Source organism: Penicillium cosmopolitanum (genome assembly GCF_028827165.1).
Source record: "Penicillium cosmopolitanum strain IBT 29677 chromosome Unknown utg000012l:1.0-3308103.0:1.0-3310761.0, whole genome shotgun sequence".
In the NCBI taxonomy this organism is placed as follows: Eukaryota; Fungi; Ascomycota; class Eurotiomycetes; order Eurotiales; family Aspergillaceae; genus Penicillium; species Penicillium cosmopolitanum.
The window spans coordinates 2,591,594-2,609,688 of NW_026622682.1; the positions used below are offsets into that span (position 1 = coordinate 2,591,594).

Here is an 18,095-nt window from a genome sequence, read left to right on the forward strand (position 1 = left end):
TAGGGATGTCCAATCGATCTGCAAGGTGTTCGTTCTATTTGTTTGACAACTTTGTTTTGATGAGCTAATAATGAAGTCAATCGGCATGGAGTCTTCGTGGCTGAAACACTTTGCATTTGGATCCATCAGAATTGCCTCGTTTCAGATAGATCAACTGCGACCGTGATTTTATCTCTCCCATGACTTGTTGTGGTGGGCTCCTAGGGTATCTTTCATTCCATCTTCTCATCTGGATCTATCTTGGCGAAGCTGTCATCGATCGGGCCTGTCAAGCGCCAACCACCAACACTAACCCTAGCCCGAAACATTCTAGTCTTGTCGCAAGAACGTAATTCGCTCAGCATGTCCCTTTAATCCACACACCTCGCCGAAATCACCGAATGCCGCCCCGCGGCGTTGCACATATTCTACGAAATTCGGTAACGCGCAGGAACCCCCGGGCCCCGATCGGCAGGAAGGCAAGGGTACGATGCGATCGTTGATATTGATCCGAATATACGTCTCGTTTTCCACAGACGAGCAGCCTAGTCGTTCGAAGGTGATTCGTGCGCCCATGGGAAGAACTGAGGACGTTTTCCATAGTCGGTCGGTCAGGGCATACGTTGTGGGGGAGATTCGTTTCACTCAGGTTCGACAAGATGCCCAACGCTGCGAGTAACGGGGCCATATCTCCATCATGAACACTACGCAAAGTCGTCAGTCGCCTAATTGTGTTTCTGTTTCGGGCTTGTGAAAAAGGGGCGACACTCACAAGCTCAAGAATAAAGTCCCAGCGGCCGGGCCGACCTGAAGCAGAGAAGTCGTAGCATTCAGCCACAGCCACCCCATTGCACCTGCATAGGAGTTCCCTGGCCCAGCTCGATAATAGTGAACAAGGTCCCGAGAATACTCAAAGTTCAGCCAATCGTCCTCCGTAAAAACATCGCACCACGGACTCGACCCGCGAATCATAGTTTCAAATCCACACATCTCCTGCATGCTGTACACTTCTGTATTTCCAATTTCCCCAAGAGCAGGGTGATCCTCGAGCAGTCGCTTCGTTATAGGCGGGATATAAATATCCTGGAACTGCGCAAGCATGTTCGCTCCATAGTCGTGCCCATACTTTAGATCCTCGATATACTTTTGGCAGGTATCACCTGGGGTCAGCGTGTCGGCACCGCGCTCGAATGTCTCGGGGATGACTTCTAATTTTGCACGACCGTTCAGTTCCCAGTGAAGTCCGAACAGACCGGTGGTGAAATGATAAGCCGTATCTATGACGCGCTGGGAGTCGCTGGCCCATAGCCGTGTTGTCGCGTTATCGGGGATTAGTCGACTATATCGTGTTCGGAAGCGAGCTCCCGTTGTGAATGCGTTCAAGGTACCCGCGTATGGGCCGGTGCTGGTTAGTTGACCAAAATCTCGAGACGGGATGTCGGTGAAGTAGGTCCAATTGTTGAGAAACGCCAGGGGACCATTCAGAGGGACTTGGAGTGCTTTGAAACGGTCGAGTAATTCAAGATGGCCTGGACGGAATTTGTTAATTGTGGAAACGATGAAAGAGGAAGATCAACATACGATTTCCTGCGGAGTTTGTGGGGTATCTTTCTCCATGACGCGACATCTAAACCCATCCATTAGTTTCTCCATCAGAGTCGCGGAGCATCACCACGAGGAAGAACGAGTATTCATGCATACCAAATGCACTTGCTCAATCGAACACCCTTCCGGAGGTGCGAGATTAGACGACTCCTCGCGATCATCGATCTTCTCGATCCAAGGCCCATTGCCACCAAGGTGCTGCAGCAAGTTCCACCCTTGCGATGCGTCCTGGGCCCGCCTTCTACAGAAACTTGGAGAGGGTGAAACCAGGTTTTCCAACTGCCAACATGGGGAGATGGAAGATCGCGGTCTCTCCCGGGCGGAGTGAATTGCTGTATTATTGGCAAGGATCTCGATTCATGATTGTAAAATGTAATGGCGCTGACGAGCACAAGAAGGAGAATTGAAAGCTTCACAAGCGAGCGTGTAAATAGCATTGCTTGGTCCTGGCTGTGCAGCAGGCCGCGTACTCAGCCATGGAGGTTGCGGTGTTGTGGAGAGAGGCGAGTCATGCGAGGTTGGGCGATCATCCGCTCATGCCAAGCCAGGGATGAATGGGGGGGGAAGTGCCACCCGCCACACCAGGACGATGTATAGATACGAAGGAAATTATTAATGAATACTTAAAGAACCTATTTAATGAACATGTGAACATGCAAAGGCCACTCTTCAGATTACATGATAGTCAAAAACGCTTACGTTACGAATTATATTAATTTGCCGCCATTTCTTGCCAGGTTGAAAGTACTTGTTATTGAAAACTAAAACTAGGCCAAAGTAAACATAGGGATAGAACCCAAAGAAGGGGAAAAGTACAACACCGTTTTTCTGGAACTACTGAATCGGCTCAATATCAAACCGGATATGAACGGTTTCCGCAAAAGAGGGTATAGTGACAATTCGTGCGATGTGCCGAGTACCTCGAGGGAACGAACCCAGTACTATGTAAGAAACCACTTTACCAATGCGAGTTCCCAGAATCATATCAAATATATCCGGATTGGTAGCAAAGTCCCAAGTTTGCTCACCACTAGTTGGCCAGGTGAGGTTGTTAGCTTCTGTATACACATGCTTTCGAATAAAGGGTAACGTCTCCCTGTTCTCAACTAGGCACACATATACTTGTTTTAGAGTGTCGATGGGGTGATCTTTAGTATAGATGGCATGGTTAACTTCCGAAATTTGAGGAGTCGTTGACTCTATATCTCTCCTGGCTCCCATCATCATGATGACACCCGGTGCGGTGTATCCCCACCAGGAAAACTCATCACAGCCCCAGGAACCCTCTAAATAATCGAGGTTGGTATCGAGACCTAAAACCTGATGGTCCATTATCTGGTGGGACTTTACGTGTCTGATCGGCAGGCCGAGCCAATTTAGATCGTATGTGCCCGATAGAGTTTCCCAGTCTATAGTTACTTGGGCGACGAAACAACCCGGTTCATTGGGATCTTGCATCCATCGCCGCCGCTGTGACCCATGCTCTTTAAATCTGGCGTATCGAAGACGCAGTACATTAGGGTCGTCACTATTCTCACTATCGTCAGATATTTGACTACCAACAGAGTCTTGAATCTCACTAGAAACATACAAAGCACCGGTGGAACTTATCTGTGAATGATGGTGACTTGCGTGGTCCCCATCGTTTGAGGAATCCGAGCCCGCGGCACAGCAGCCAAAAATACAAGTGCTCAAACGGCGCATCATCTTGTCTATATCTGAATGAATAGCTTGCTGAAGGGCTGAATTGGTGGTATATCATGATAAATACTGGTATTCGAGAGTCATTTTATAGACTTGAGGGGATCTGTGATAAAAAGGTTTAAGCATGTTGATAGATAATAGAACAATGGAATTCTTTGGGCTTTTTGAGGCTCTTCACAAAACAAAGGACTATGTCTCTAGGAGATGAACAAAGCAGATCAAAATAGACCAAAGTCAGGACTAGAAAATATGGTTGACGTGGTAGATTATGCGATTGAGAAACAAAGGCAGTACAGGAAAGTTCGAGATGCGATAACAGCTCGTTAGAATATGCAGGGCTATAGCATTACGCTTCTGCCTCCACAAAATGAAAACCTTAATAGTCTTCATAGAAAGGAGTAGTTGCGCTGCGATATTCAGGAAATAATTTATAAACAGGCGGGAAAATGTAAAGCAGATCAATGCGAACTCTCGTGTCGGCAGGATTAGAGATGATCTGCAGTGCCGCCGCGGATTCGTAAGCAGACCCTGAAGATCGCGAAATACTACTACAAAATGAAGTTTCATAGAAGCAAATTCTCAAGCATACATAATTTTATTTGTATTTTAGTTATAAGGAAACATATCTCTTACAACATAGATTTAAAGAGCATATACATCTGCTAATAGCAAAACCTTACAACGTCAGCCGGCAATTAATGCGGTTAAATTACGAAAATCTCGCTCCGATCCCGCATTCTCCCCTTGCGATCCCTTGGCACTCGGCAACCTTGAAATCAACTCAATTTTTCCACGGCTTTCTTCCCCAGACCCTCCCCGGAAAACCCTATCCTTTGCTTGTCATAATAGCGACATGCAGCCTCGGCCGTAACCCAAATATTTCGGAGTGAATTTAACCGTGTTATCGCGCACATCGCGTTCAATTGTCTGATTTGGACATGGAGGGGCAGCTCGAGATCAAGGGGGACCGCGACGTGGGTCCCCCCGTTACTCGCGACGACGATGAGTCCAGTGAGGTACCGACGATTTTAGAGGAGAAGATGGAGCGCACGCTTGTTAGGAAGATCGATATGAATATCCTGCCTGTTGTCGTGCTGTTATATTTGTTTAGCTTTCTCGATCGAGGTGAGTGGTGCCATTCCGAGTCTGACTCACCATTTTGTTTGCGACTATCGCCCGGAGCCATGATGCTGACAAAGATTTCTAGTGAATATCGGAAATGCTCGTTTGTATGGCCTGGAAGAGGACCTTGGCTTGGTTGGAGATCAGTATCAAATCGCGGTTTCGATCCTCTTTGTTACTTACTGCGTATGCACTAACTATCCCCTTCTCCCACTTGACGCCGTTTGCTAATGCTACTTCCAGTTCTTTGAGGTTCCTTCGAATCTCGTCCTTAAGAAATTGAGGCCATCACGGTATATCGCTGCCATATCCGTTATCTGGGGTATCATTGCAACTCTCACTGGAATCGTCCAAAACTACAGCGGCCTCATTGCCTGCCGGGTCCTGCTTGGCGTTGTCGAGGCAGGCCTCTTTCCGGGTTTCATTACCTATCTCACCCTTTTCTACAGCAAGCGCGAACTTGCTGTGAGAACAGCGTATCTTTTCAGCAGCGCTGCGATTGCCGGGGCCTGCGGTGGACTTCTCGCTTATGGAATCGGATTCATGGATGGCATCAGTGGACTGCGTGGTTGGCGATGGATCATGATAATCGAAGGAATTCCAACTGTCATATTGGGTGTCGCAACTTGGTTCTTCCTGGCGGATGACCCCGATACCGCTTGGTATCTGAACGAAGAAGAACGCGCACTCGTCGCACGCCGTCGGAGTCGGTACATCGGACAGACTGAATCTGCACAAAAGTTCCACTGGGCAGATGTCAAAGAAGGTGCTCTCGACTGGAAAATCTATGCATTCTGTATTGGTCAGTTCGGTGTTGATACAATGCTTTACGGGTACAGCACATTTTTGCCGAGTATTATCGAGGGAATGGGGGATTGGTCGGTTCCTCAAGTGCAGGCTTTGACCATCCTTGTTACGCAGTGGGTGCAATCGCTTATCTGATCACCGCTTGGATCAGTGATCGAACTCAGCATCGTGCATTATTCGTCTGTCTATTCAGTGCAATTTCTGTGGTCGGGTATGGTATCCTGATCTCGGACTCTTCGTCTGGGGTTCATTATTTTGGTGCACTGATGGTTGCCCTGGGCCTTTACGTTGCTGTCGGCCTACCACTTGCCTGGCTCCCTACGAATTTGCCTCGATATGGAAAGCGCACTTTTGCCACAGGTCTGCAACTCACGTTCGGCAATATCAGTGGTGTCATGTCTCCCTTTTTGTACAAAACTTCGGAAGCACCTCGATATGTTCGAGGAAATGCTGTCACGCTTGGCTTGGTAGGCTTCGCTGGCATTGTGTACGGTGTTATGTGGTTTTGCCTTCGTGTCATAAACAAGCGACGGGCACAAGGCCTCGAGGATGAAAAGATTGCCTCAATGTCGGAGGCAGATATCCAAGAACTCGGCGACCGGAATCCCCGGTTCCGCTACAGCACTTGAAGTGAGGCTGTATATTTCTATCTTTGGATCCTCCTTATTTTCTTTTTTTATTAAATTTCGGTCATGATTAGATGAGATAGACTAAGTCTCTAGAACTCCCCATGTTTCATTATAAAACACCCAAGGCGAGGAAACAAAAATTCTATTTCTATTGAAGAATACAGAAATTGCAGTTTTTTTCTATCCTAGAAATGGGGTTCATGGCACAGCCGCCTTTGGGCTAGCCTCACTATGCTCAATCTGTTCAAGCTGGACCTTCAACGGTTCTTCTCGGTTCTCTTCATCCTTCGGAAGATTGGCCAATTTACTGGCAAAATGAACAGTCTCCGAGACGGAAATATCCTGCTGGAATAAGTCCTCAAGTTGTTCGAGGCTCTGGCCCATTGTTTCTGGATAGAAGAAATACACCGCTACAACATAAGTAAGTCCAGTGATGGTGTAGATAATGTAGTAGCGGTAGCCGATACTCGCCAAAGCGATAGGCGTGACCATCTGAACAACGAAGTTCCTACCGAATGTTAGATGAAGTATTAGAATAGGTATCATGAAGCTTACCATAGCCAATGATTTGCAATCGAAACGGATGTCATAGCGACTCGCAATCTAACTGGGGCAATCTCCGTACCATAAAGAAAGCTTGGACCAAGGAAGCCGATGGGGAAAAAGAAGTTGTAAAGGAACACAAAGAATGTACTTCCTATTGCAGCCCCACGATTTCTGCTGCCAAAGCTGGATGTAATTGCCATGCACATCATACATGTCGTGATTCCAACTCCACAAAAGAGGAAAAGCTTTCGCCGACCGAAACGGTCAATAGTGAAGAAGGCGATGAAGGAAGCGAGACATTTCCACGTGAGAGCGCATGCCGCTAGGATACGCGTAATCCCATCTGACAGATTCAGATTATTCTGGAATATAGTGGTTGTATATGTACTGATGACTTGCGCCCCTGTCATCTGAATCCAGAACTGTAGGCCCATGCACAACATAAAGCGATAGAAGAGTTTGCCGTTCTTGGTGGTGAAGATATCCTTAAGTGACGCGGCATTGCGAGCCGTTTCCTCAAGGGACAGCTCGATGGATGCTATCTCACGTATGATCTCATCGGAATCTCTATCCTTATTTTTGATCCGAGAAAGCTCGAGAGAGGCCTGTTCAACTTCCCCAGCGCGGACAAGCCAGCGAGGCGATTCGGGGAAGAAGAAGATGGACACACACAGGACCACAGATGCAATTGTGGGAATGGCAAGTGGTACTCGCCATGACACTGCGTGATTTTGAACATGCGAAAAGCCGAAGTTGAGCCAGTAGCTTGCCACATAACCGCTAGTGATAAATATCCCATCGATCACCACATGTCTGCCACGGTTTGTAGCTTCAGAAGACTCAGACTGCCACACAGGAACAATTGTGGCAAGAATTCCAACTCCGAATCCTGTTAAAATTCTTCCCACAAAGAGCTGCGATATTTGGAAAGATGTGCATGAGATAGCTTCGCCAATGAATGTCAAAGCACCTCCGAGGAATATGGTCTTCCGGCGCCCTAGCAGATCTCCGACGACAAAGCAGCACAAGGACCCAAAGAAGGCTCCAAGGGTAAATGAAGAAACATAAATCCCTTGAATGACTGAACGGTGGGATTTCAAAGACCCGGTGGCGTGCGCAGTATCAAGCTGAGGGAAAAACTCGGTCCAGCTTTCGAAGGAAATGAGTCCTCCTACCACAACTTGATTGTAACCAAATAGAAAAAAGCATGGAAAAGTAGCAAAAATTGTTTGCAGCAAGTGAAGCGATGCACCTTTAGCCATGATGGCTTATTTATGAAAAGGATTTCTAGGGGTTTGGAAAACAACTCGGGTCGTCCAGCCTCGTCTTATAACGGCGAGAAATTATTACACCGTCCCCAATGCGGGGATATGTACCCCACTGTCCACTCCACAAACATTGCATTTTGCGGAGATAGACCGATATCTTGAGGTTCAATTTCAAATCACAGCAGTCAACCAGGATAGAGTGGAGCGTTTTGTTTGTTCAGAGCCGAAATGTACAACCGAACTCGGCTTTATGGCCGCGCCAAGAGGTTCCAAGGTTTTCTGATAAAAAGCCCAGCACTTAATTCCTAATCATATTTTAGTAATCGAGTGATAATTTCCAGATAGTGTAAATGTTGTTTTCCTGGCAAGTTGGATCATACAGAAGTATTACTAGGCTTTTAAAGTGACTGGCAGATCTGTAGTCATAATAAATAAACTTTCTTAGCTGCCAAGGCACGAATACTCTCTCAATTCCTTTCGGCTATTGGTACAAATTTTCCTGGTGCCCAGGTGACTCTTCAAAAATAATTCATAATAATTTATGCATATACATGGGGTTCACCTTTTTATCATGTACTCTGAATAAAGACATCCAAGATTGTGTGACCCGAGATGCTAATTACCTTCTCATAAAATTTGTACCGGTTTGCTAGGACACTGAACTCCCTGAACCCATTTGAGCTCTCGATCGGAAACCTGCTTCCAATACTCGTCTGCGTTTCTTTGTTTCCGTCTACGCTTAAACCTTCTCGTTCCAAATATTCATGATCTTTGTTTTCTTTGCATCTTTGTCTATTCTCAATCTGAGCTGTGTCTTGAAAATTACCAAAGACTCTTTATTCCGATTTGATAATTACCACGCACTCTTGAGAGGTATATAAACTGCCGTTTACTAGGTAGAAAATCAAAATAATCATTCCGTCAAGCATATTATTATCCAAGCCAGCAATCGAGCACCATAGAAAGAATTTTTAGCAACTAAGCAAAAGTCTGGCACGGCTTCAATCATTTCGAGATCTTGCAACAAATTTCCGATCACCAACACTCCGTATTCGGAGGAGAAATTTAAGCTGATTATACTCCTGAATTTTCAGAATGTCCGGCCCTCAACGTAGATATTACGCTCCTCCCCACACCGAAATACTGCAAATGGGAGCACTGCTACGATCATGGATGCATGATCCAGATTTGCCGAAATGCCATATTGAGAGAAGTACTCTAACTCTGAGCCAGTTTGAAAAGTATCCTGGTATTGGTGGACGACTGGAGCCCAATGAGGGACGACTGGACCCTTATGAGGTGCATTTCGGACATGAATTTTTAAAGCAGGCAAGCGACATTGGGCTTCCTTATGGGCTTGGCCGTAGGGCTAATGAGATATCTCAGTATCGTCATTTTGATATCCGCTGCGCGGTACTTGATTGGGTTGGTTGCACCGGACCAGGAATGATTTGTATTCACAATATGCGCAGAGCCTCTAATTTTGATCTCTTTGAACCGAAGATTTCGCAAATAACCCAGGCGATTTATGAGAGGGATTTCTCTCTTCAAGATCTCAGATACATTTTCTTGACTAACATTGTCAACTGTACAAGTATACTTGATTCGCTTGATACCAGCTTCTATATCACTAAGGTACTATATCCAATGGGAGGGGTGACATGGCCAGTACATCAGCCACAGTTATGGGACTCTTCTACTCAAGCGTATGAAGCTATACTAGGATCTAAGCTTGGCAGAGTAGTTGCTTACTTTATGCTAGGTGCATTTCCGCGAGGTACTCGGCAGATTGAGAGGATCGCCGTATGGGCTGATAAAAGAGGACAACCTTGTCTCCGCTTTGATATCCAGCCGATCTCATGAGTTTGGAGACCTCTCTTAGTTTTGCGTTACATTTAGTGGCCTCTTTTATGAATAATGAAACTCCCAATGGTTAATTAAATGCTGTGTTTTGTGTAAGAAATAGTAAGAAATTTTCATCATAAAACTTTGACCAGCATTATAGAGTGTCTATTTGGGGAGAATCTACTAGTATCACTAAATAATTGGGTTTTATAGAAACCCTGCATGGACACAGCTAGATGTCCTAGCCTCACCAACATCGTAGAGGCCATCAGACGAGGCCAGTTGGGCATTACGGGAGCAACGCTTTCTTAATTCTAGGAAAAAAAAAGTTGAGGCTAGAAACCCCGAGTCTTACAGGTATTCCTAACCGCACTTCTCATGAGAATGTAACCTGTGGCTTGGAATTAGAAAAAAAAATTGAACGATGACACCGTATATCGGGTTATTCCATTCCAATGGAATAACCACTAGTAAGGTTACTAGTGGTATATTTCGTAAGATTTACCCCAAAAGAGATCCGAAATGTTGTATTAGCGTGGTATTCGTAAGATATACCAAAAAGAGACCATGCTCTGGGTCTACTAGTAGCACTGCCATCGAAAAGCAATATCAGGGGATGGTAAATCCTTTTTTCCCAAGGATTTGTTTATTATCTTCCTTCAATAATCTTTCAAGAATCCAGATTTGCTTTCGAGACCAGCACGCCTTGCCTAAGCTTCCTGTTCATATTGAGTTCGGCACCTCTCTTCAATTGTGCATTGTCACTTGAAGTACATTACATTCTCGTTTTCTTTAACTTCCACGCTTTCCAGTATGTCCTTTTTGAGAATCTCCATTCTATTTTTCTAACCAGTCTCAAGATTTTATGTTAGTCAAATAGTATTCTTTCTCTGGATGCCACCGCCGTCATTTCTTGCCGCTCATTCCAGAGCAACGATATTCACTGCCCAAAATTGTACGTTGGCACCGGCTAAACTGAGAACTCGAATGATTCCTGATGACTGTTTCAAAACAGACCAACTATGGTTTTCACGCGAACCCGCAGTGGCCAAAAAAATGCCTACGCATCTCAGACGATCAACACATTCCCTGACTATTAGCGGTAAAACTAAAAAGGAGGTCGCTTTGTCTCACGAGACCAGCCCTTCTAGTCCGACAGAATACACTTTGTTTGTGCTTCCGAAACAATATTTTCTTACGGGGGCTAACTAGTACTTGCTATCTAGAACAACTCTCGATAAACTCATCAACTGGGCCCGACAGAGTTCTTTATATCCGATGACATTTGGCCTTGCATGCTGTGCCGTGGAGATGATGCACATGGCTGGTCCGCGTTACGATGGCGACCGCTTGGGTCTTTTGTTCAGAGCTTCACCAAGACAATCTGATGTGATGATTGTGGCCGGCACGTTGACAAATAAAATGGCGCCTGCGCTGCGGCAGGTTTATGACCAAATGCCCGACCCCCGTTATGTTATAAGCATGGGAAGTTGTGCAAATGGTGGCGGCTATTACCACTATAGCTATTCTGTCGTTAGAGGTTGCGATCGGATAGTACCGGTGGATGTATACGTGCCAGGCTGTGAGTTTTGTAACCTCCAACTTAATGCACGGCCAAAGCCGCAGAACTAATTTTGTATTTCGATGAAGGTCCACCAACCTCGGAAGCCTTAATCTACGGGCTTCTACTCATTCAAAAGAAGATACGGAGAACTCAGACTACACGAATATGGTATAGACGGTAGCTGAGAGTTGTCGGATTTGTACCATGCTCGATACAACGAAGCATCGGATCACTTTTCCAGGATTGTGGTCTGGTTTTTGTATTTGACTCTCTCTTTTGTTGGAGTTTTATTTCATTTTCTTTCCTTCCGTGGATATTTTAGTTCAAGGTCAGCCAAGGCGAGTTGCACAATTCCCTGGTGCCCGGCCTTGGGAGGCAGTATGAAAAATACCAGGAATGAATCAAAATTTCATATCTGCCTCGTTTCGGACTAGCGGTATATTTTATCACGTCTTGCGTTGGTATGGATCCGATCTGATGTCGATTGTGCGGGCCACCGCTCGTAAAACCAATTCTTAACTTCATTCTTTTCATCCTTCACCGAAGTCGTACCTTTAAAGCTATCCCATGCATGATTACCCGGGGCATTGTTGACGCATATGCCTCCTCGTCGCAGAGCCCCGAGGAACTCACGGCTTGGTTGTCGACAATGCAAACGACGCGGGGTAAAGGTATGACCGAGTTCTTCAGAATCGATGGCCTTGCGGTCGGATTCACTAACGCCGAATGCAGTGCGATGAACAGCGACCCAATTGTGCGAAATGTGAGAGCCGCCTAGATGTCTGCGAATATAGTTCTTCCGGCCCTTGGCTATGGACGAATGCTGCTGTTGCCGGGCATGCTTCCACAGAGTATCAAGAGGCGATATTCAACGAAAGCACGTCAAGTAGAGGTGACCAAGAAAGTGAAACACCCTCTGGTGTCATATCTCTCACTATCCCCTCCCGAGGCCTGGATACCTCACAAGATATGCTCCTTCGGCACTGGGTAAACGTGACTGCCCTCAGTATATCTAGAAACGATACGGATCGCCAAATATGGCAGACTCTGCTGCCCCGCGAGGCGTTGTCTAGCCCATATTTATTGCACGGGGTTTTGGCGCTTACAGCGATTCATCTTGCACTTATTAATTCACTGCAAGATGATCAACGCGAAAAATGGATTGGTATTGCTGAGTACCACCAAAGTGAAGCGATCAATTTATTCACTCGTACCGTGGAGAAAAATACTCGGCCCAAGCACATCAGAGATTCTCTTCTCTCGAGTCTTCTCATGGGCTTCGCTTTTGCCTTTCCGCTCGCCGTTGCTGGATCGGCTCAAAGGCTACTTGAGCCACTAGAAGAATTGATTCAGGTTATTACGTTCATAAGATCAACGATGAACTTCTCAGCCCCAATACTGACAGGGGTTAAATCCGATGAACTAAGTCGGTTGACACATGTTAAGCAAACAAAGTCAGTTTTGACGGGGCCTTCATACTCTGCAATATCTAGGCTGTACGAGCTCAACGCCATCCACATGCTGGATCCAGCAGATCATCAAGTGTTCCACCAAACCATCAGTCAACTTGGAGATGCCTTTGCTTGTATAGACAGCGGATTGGAGCCGCTTGCCGGGGTTTTCATGTCCATTTCTGAACTGCCGACTCGATTTCATCATTTTCTGCTGCAACGCCACCCCTTTGCATTAGTCATATTCGGGCATTACTGTGTTGCTCTTCACCATTTCAGATGGCTCTGGTGGATCTCATTTTGGGGAGAGCGCGTGCTTGTGGCGATTAAAGAAAAACTAGATTCTGAATGGACACCCTTTCTTGAATGGGCGCTAGATACGACTGGCCTTTGAGAGTCTTATTGAATCTTGTTATCCATCACAGTTATCATTCATCAATACTATATTAATAAGCCACATAATTCCCTTACAAACTTACAAACCTTGGACTTGCTTAAATTATAAGTCAAGTGGGTGTAGTTTTCTATTTTATTAGCAACATGGCGCGTGGGTTGAAGCCCGAATTCGTACCACTGGCCAGGAGAGACCGCGAATTTATCATTATTCTACGCTATGCGGAAATCCTTCATAAGTCTTAACCTCTACCTGGCATTGGAGGGAAATGGCATAGTATGTGGATAAACCTTCAAAGTATGACCGTGGTCTCGGAATCAACCTCGGTCTTAGAACTCTCATGGGTTATTTGTGTGCATTGTCAATAGCTTAGTTACGGAAGTTATGCGAGCTTTCATGCCGATAAACGGATAGCACTGTGCTAACGACTGAGATTAATCTCCACAATCTCTTTGTATGAATGAGCTTTGAAATGGATTGTCTTAATTTATCCTACTGAAAAATATTGCGCACTCTTTGTTTTCTCTAACCTTTGTTCGCTCTATTAATTTGCCAAGGACTCGAGGATGACCTATAAAATCCCTTCAATCCCACGCCTCGGATACTATTCCAAAGCACAATTTCATATAATAGTATTCTATATAAGCGAGAAGCGCCATTCAAAGTAGCAACATCATGTCTCGATCTTCAGAAAACTGTCCTGTATGCTCACAGGCCACCTGTGCTTACTATAGAATGAATGGAGAAAACACAAACACGGAAAATCATGGCCGTGCAACGACTACTCCTTCCACTTCAAATGGAGCAGTGCATCAACAGTATACAGCTTACTCGCCGATGGCGGCAAGACGGCAGCAAGACTCTTCAAGTTCGCAGGCCACATCTCAAGCACCACAACAACATCTCACAGAATCTGCTCTTCTAGAGTTGCAAAGAGATCTCCAATCATCCAGCCAAGGGGACGATGATATGAGATCTATCTCCGCTTGGAATGATGCCAACCGGGATCGTGTTCAAGGTCAGTCGCCCCCATCCAATCCAGCGCTAACCCGTTTATCTGCATCAACAGCATCCACGTCAGAATACCTTTCTGCCCAGTCACACACTGAGACCCATCACGACGAAGCTCACCCACGGCAGTCTGATCCAGAGCTAGTCCACATGGGACGAAGCCCGTCTTCACACTCTACCGCGACTCTTCGTTGGGGGAGTTCTTCCGGCTCGGATGGTCCAGGGCAGTGAAATGTGTAGGTCTTAAAGAATATTTGTCATGAATCAAATATCATAGAAAATCCCATATGGTATCTCCTTTTTCCCCTACTAATTGACCAATATTTTTTATTTTTCTTCTCAAACTATGTATTTCTATAGACCTCGTATCTTGAATACTACCTTATATATAGAAACTCGACAGCAAATAACGTTTATAATATCTACCAGGCCAGCTACTAGAAGCTGGGAGTTTTAAATTTAGTTCAGGTTCATTTTGTCCCTTATCCCAAACTTGAAATTGTACTAACTCCTTGACATCTAACTACTCCACAAGTCAGTTCTCTCGCGCTGGAAAAGAAATATGTATATTTACCCCTCGGAACAAAGCAAAGAATTTGATCAGGTTTATCAATCTAAAATTTAGTATTCAATTATGCTCTTGGGTACTTCAAATTTGCTCTGTCGCATTCTTCCAATACTTCACCGAGTGTGGTAACCAGTACCTAGTAGCTCGAGTCTCGGATTTATATTCTCGTCAATAATTATATTTAAGTAGTTTTGCTTTGCCAAGTTATGATCATCCAGCATGAAACATCCAAGACAACATTTTACTAGATAGTGACTGGTTACAATTGTACAAAAATTGGGTTGACAAAGTTTGAAGTTTATGCTATTTTATTCAATTCAAAACATAATACATACACGATCGATTTCATTGACTCCAATTACTAAACAAGTCGATTCTGGGGTTATTTAACTTGAGCCATCAACCGGCTCAATGTCAAACCGCATATTGGCACGAGCACCCAGAAGCCACGAAGACCAAGTAACAACTCGAGCAATTCTAAAGGAGCCCCTCTCAAAGCCACCAAGAACAATATAAGAGATCAATTTCCCAATTCTAGTGCCAAGCAAAGCATCATACTTAGGTGTTCCATGCTCCCAGGTCTCAGAATCGTCCAAATAAACATCTGATTGGGAGATTGCCCAGAATAGGCCATTATCCTAGCTATGAATCCCAGCGTTTCCAGATTGATAACGGTATGTACAAAGATATACCGGAGATAGTCGACATCAAAAAGGTGCTTAAGCAAAGCCAGGGTAATCTCAGACATCTGAGGTGCATTGGAGTCCGGTGTCCTTTCGATATCTACGAGAACGATCATAATATCCCACATGACGCCATCCCATTTCATATCGTCTTCATCAATGAACCAACTACGGTAGACGGATTGTTCAGGCCGGTTATTGAATTCGTCAGGAAGACCTAGCTCAACTACCTGATCACGAAGAGTGGGAGGAACATTTTCATAATTAGCCTCACCTGGTGTATATTGGGTCTGAAGGTCATCCATGGTTAGTTGAGAGCTCTGGATAGTGCAGCTTGTATCATTGGGATCTTCAATCCACCGCCGCCGTTGCTCACCATCCCTCTGGAGCTTACCGTATTTATAGCCTGGCACCGCAGCGCTACCCGCCTGCGGTTTTGTCTCGGCCTGTTCTATTTTTGAGGCTGCAGATTCGTATTCAGACAACTGAGAGACTGCCGTTTGAAAAGATGCTCGTCTAGAAGACCCCACGGAGCGCCTACCGTCCCCTTCGCCAGCCCCCTGCTGAGTGGCAGGCTTGGCTGCCGTTGGCTTGGGATGGTTAGCTGGAGCCTGTGTCTGGGACTGATTCTGAGCGGATCTATGCTGAGCAGCAGGTCTAGTAGCCAATTCCACGGTGACGGGCTAGGCTGCTGTTGATGCCGAAGCCGGGTTAGCTGGGTCTTGTCTTCCCGGGCCACCACCGTCGCTAGAGGAATCTGACTCGCCATCACAACAGCTCGAGATACTGAGGGCACGTATGCCGCTGGTGACGATCTCACTCAAGCGTCGAGACATGTTGCTTTCTATTCGAACTGCAATAAGCAGTATCAAGCTTGTGAAATCCGGGCGTGTTTGGATGCAATCTCCAATTTTGGAATCTTGCGCCTTTTTATAACTTATACTCGAGATTAAGTACAATGGGATTCTAAAGTAATGAGTGGCTAAAAATAAACATAACAGACAGAAGGATTGTTCTGACGAGAAAAAAGCGAGCGCAAACAAAGGCGGACTTGAACAAATCACAAACTTGGATGCAAAGCTTATTCAATCCGCAATACCTATTAAACTAAACATTATTTTTTAGTTCATTGTTTGTTACTTTCAATAAATAATTTTTCTCGAATAAACAATGATTTCCTTCACCTGCTTCCGATGTGTTGTTCTTTAGTCAAGAAATATCCTTGAATGATTCCGTAATACAATGAATGGTAGTTTGAACTGCTAAGTCTCGAACTCATCACAAGGTTTCACATACTAGTTATTGTCTTTAAAATATATACCCCGTTTATGGACTTGGAATTATCTACTCGTGGATTTGTTTTCCGATATGATGAAAGGATTCGCCCAAGCTTCAAGTTTGAATCAGTATTCTCCAGCTAAATTCCAAGATAATTCAACACTATTTAAAGACTATATATTTCCAGATTTTTCATCGAAACACACACCAAACCCAGCAGCCAGATTATCTAGAACCAGAATATATACCATTTTCAGTGACATCATGTCTCGGCGTCTAAGTGAGGCTTTTATGAGCTGTCTTCGCTGCCTAGGCAATTCAACAACTTGCGGCTGCATTGGCGACAACTCCAGTGATGAAGAGCAGGGCGTCCCAGCACCTGCCCAATCTACCCCAGCCGCAACAGGAGCAGCCCCAGCCGCGGGCTCAAATCAGCAGCCACAGCCACAGACTCCATTGCAGATATCTCCTGCTGCCCAGCCCCAAGCTGCTGCCAAGGCGGCACCTACTACAACACCTACTCAGCCGATAGCAGGCCCTTCAGGATCTCGTCCAGGGCCTCGTCCACGGACTCGGAATCTAGGTATACTTGAAGCCGCGTTCGAGGCGCCCCCTCGCCCTTTCGAGGAGGTCCTCGGCTCTGGCAATACTGGTAATAGACTACGGCAATGGATGAAAGCACATGACCCTCTTTTTGACAATGATCCTGCTCTCGCGCATCTCAAGTATAACAAGTTCCAAGATGTCGGGGCCCAACGTTCGGGGTTGGATGGAAGATGCTAATGAAGCAGGTTGTCCTGTCCAGATTACTACGTTGACATATGATTATCTCAAAAAGAATCACCATCGGTTTGGCGAACCTCAGGCCAAAAATATTAGCAGATTACTTGAGGATCAGGTGAAGGAACTTGGGCTTCCTGATGAGTTCGGTTCCGACGCGGGATCTCAATTTAATGTTGATGTTTCTAGTGCTTCCGAATCCGACAAGGATACCAAACCTTCTGTGTATCTGAAATTTCAATGCGGTGCAATGACCGAAGACTTTAATTGGGAGGGCAGTACCGGTCCGGGGATCATCGTTATTGATGTTGCATACAGAGAACCTTGGTCAGCCACTCCACGCCATGCATACGTGACTAAAGCTATATACGAATATAAGTTTTCCCTTCAGACTTTAGAGCATGTGTTTGTTACTCGCATCCTGAATGTTAACACAAGGCGCTTTATCAGTGAGCGCCTATACACCGAGGACAACAATCTCACCTGGCCGGCAGACGATGCAGAAACAAAGGATTTCCCCCCTATTGCTTGGGAAAATGGCACGGCAGAGTATGATGCCCTGCTTGGAACTGCATTTGGTAAGATTATTGCCTACTTAGTTCTTAGCGCGTATCCCAGGGTACTCGAAGAATTGCCCGGGTCGTCACCTGGCCGCTTCCTCTGTGCATGCGTTTTGACATTGAGGATTTGAACTGAATTACATGTATGTGCACAGTATTTTATCAGTTGTCTAACCATTTCATTTTCGATATCGTTTTCGTTCTTCCTTTTGTTTTTCACGTTGATCTACATAAAAATCGAGTCTACATTTGAATACCTTTACGTGCAAAAGACCTAGAAGTAGAATAATCCAGAGATAAT

General features: G+C 45.5%; 8 protein-coding genes across 8 annotated transcripts; 5 read left to right on the forward strand and 3 right to left on the reverse strand.

Moving 5' to 3' along the window:
* Window positions 1-524: 524 nt before the first annotated feature.
* Window positions 525-2,062, reverse strand: N7509_013723 (histidine phosphatase family protein; the record flags this gene model as incomplete). The annotated part of the gene is made up of 6 exons (XM_056638360.1): window positions 525-563; window positions 602-683; window positions 752-1,508; window positions 1,561-1,606; window positions 1,681-1,825; window positions 2,055-2,062. The coding sequence occupies 6 exons, from the start codon at window positions 2,060-2,062 to the stop codon at window positions 525-527; spliced, it is 1,077 nt and encodes a 358-aa protein (XP_056481867.1).
* A 2,164-nt stretch (window positions 2,063-4,226) lies between these two features.
* N7509_013724 (putative MFS transporter) lies at window positions 4,227-5,846 on the forward strand (the record flags this gene model as incomplete). The annotated part of the gene is made up of 4 exons (XM_056638361.1): window positions 4,227-4,413; window positions 4,496-4,596; window positions 4,654-5,330; window positions 5,369-5,846. 4 exons carry the CDS (start codon window positions 4,227-4,229, stop codon window positions 5,844-5,846), a joined length of 1,443 nt encoding a protein of 480 aa, XP_056481868.1.
* A 198-nt stretch (window positions 5,847-6,044) lies between these two features.
* Window positions 6,045-7,654, reverse strand: N7509_013725 (uncharacterized protein; the record flags this gene model as incomplete). The annotated part of the gene is made up of 2 exons (XM_056638362.1): window positions 6,045-6,354; window positions 6,402-7,654. The coding sequence occupies 2 exons, from the start codon at window positions 7,652-7,654 to the stop codon at window positions 6,045-6,047; spliced, it is 1,563 nt and encodes a 520-aa protein (XP_056481869.1).
* Window positions 7,655-10,561: 2,907 nt separating this feature from the next.
* Window positions 10,562-11,250, forward strand: N7509_013726 (NuoB/complex I 20 kDa subunit family protein; the record flags this gene model as incomplete). Its single annotated transcript, XM_056638363.1, has 3 exons — window positions 10,562-10,674; window positions 10,732-11,087; window positions 11,156-11,250. 3 exons carry the CDS (start codon window positions 10,562-10,564, stop codon window positions 11,248-11,250), a joined length of 564 nt encoding a protein of 187 aa, XP_056481870.1.
* Window positions 11,251-11,795: 545 nt separating this feature from the next.
* N7509_013727 (Zn(II)2Cys6 transcription factor domain-containing protein) lies at window positions 11,796-12,914 on the forward strand (the record flags this gene model as incomplete). Its single annotated transcript, XM_056638364.1, has 1 exon — window positions 11,796-12,914. The coding sequence occupies one exon, from the start codon at window positions 11,796-11,798 to the stop codon at window positions 12,912-12,914; it is 1,119 nt and encodes a 372-aa protein (XP_056481871.1).
* Window positions 12,915-13,751: 837 nt separating this feature from the next.
* On the forward strand, window positions 13,752-14,156 carry N7509_013728 (uncharacterized protein; the record flags this gene model as incomplete). Its single annotated transcript, XM_056638365.1, has 2 exons — window positions 13,752-13,932; window positions 13,984-14,156. 2 exons carry the CDS (start codon window positions 13,752-13,754, stop codon window positions 14,154-14,156), a joined length of 354 nt encoding a protein of 117 aa, XP_056481872.1.
* Window positions 14,157-14,879: 723 nt separating this feature from the next.
* On the reverse strand, window positions 14,880-16,012 carry N7509_013729 (uncharacterized protein; the record flags this gene model as incomplete). The annotated part of the gene is made up of 3 exons (XM_056638366.1): window positions 14,880-15,131; window positions 15,176-15,815; window positions 15,939-16,012. The coding sequence occupies 3 exons, from the start codon at window positions 16,010-16,012 to the stop codon at window positions 14,880-14,882; spliced, it is 966 nt and encodes a 321-aa protein (XP_056481873.1).
* Window positions 16,013-16,718: 706 nt separating this feature from the next.
* N7509_013730 (uncharacterized protein) lies at window positions 16,719-17,925 on the forward strand (the record flags this gene model as incomplete). The annotated part of the gene is made up of 2 exons (XM_056638367.1): window positions 16,719-17,218; window positions 17,337-17,925. 2 exons carry the CDS (start codon window positions 16,719-16,721, stop codon window positions 17,923-17,925), a joined length of 1,089 nt encoding a protein of 362 aa, XP_056481874.1.
* Window positions 17,926-18,095: the final 170 nt, after the last annotated feature.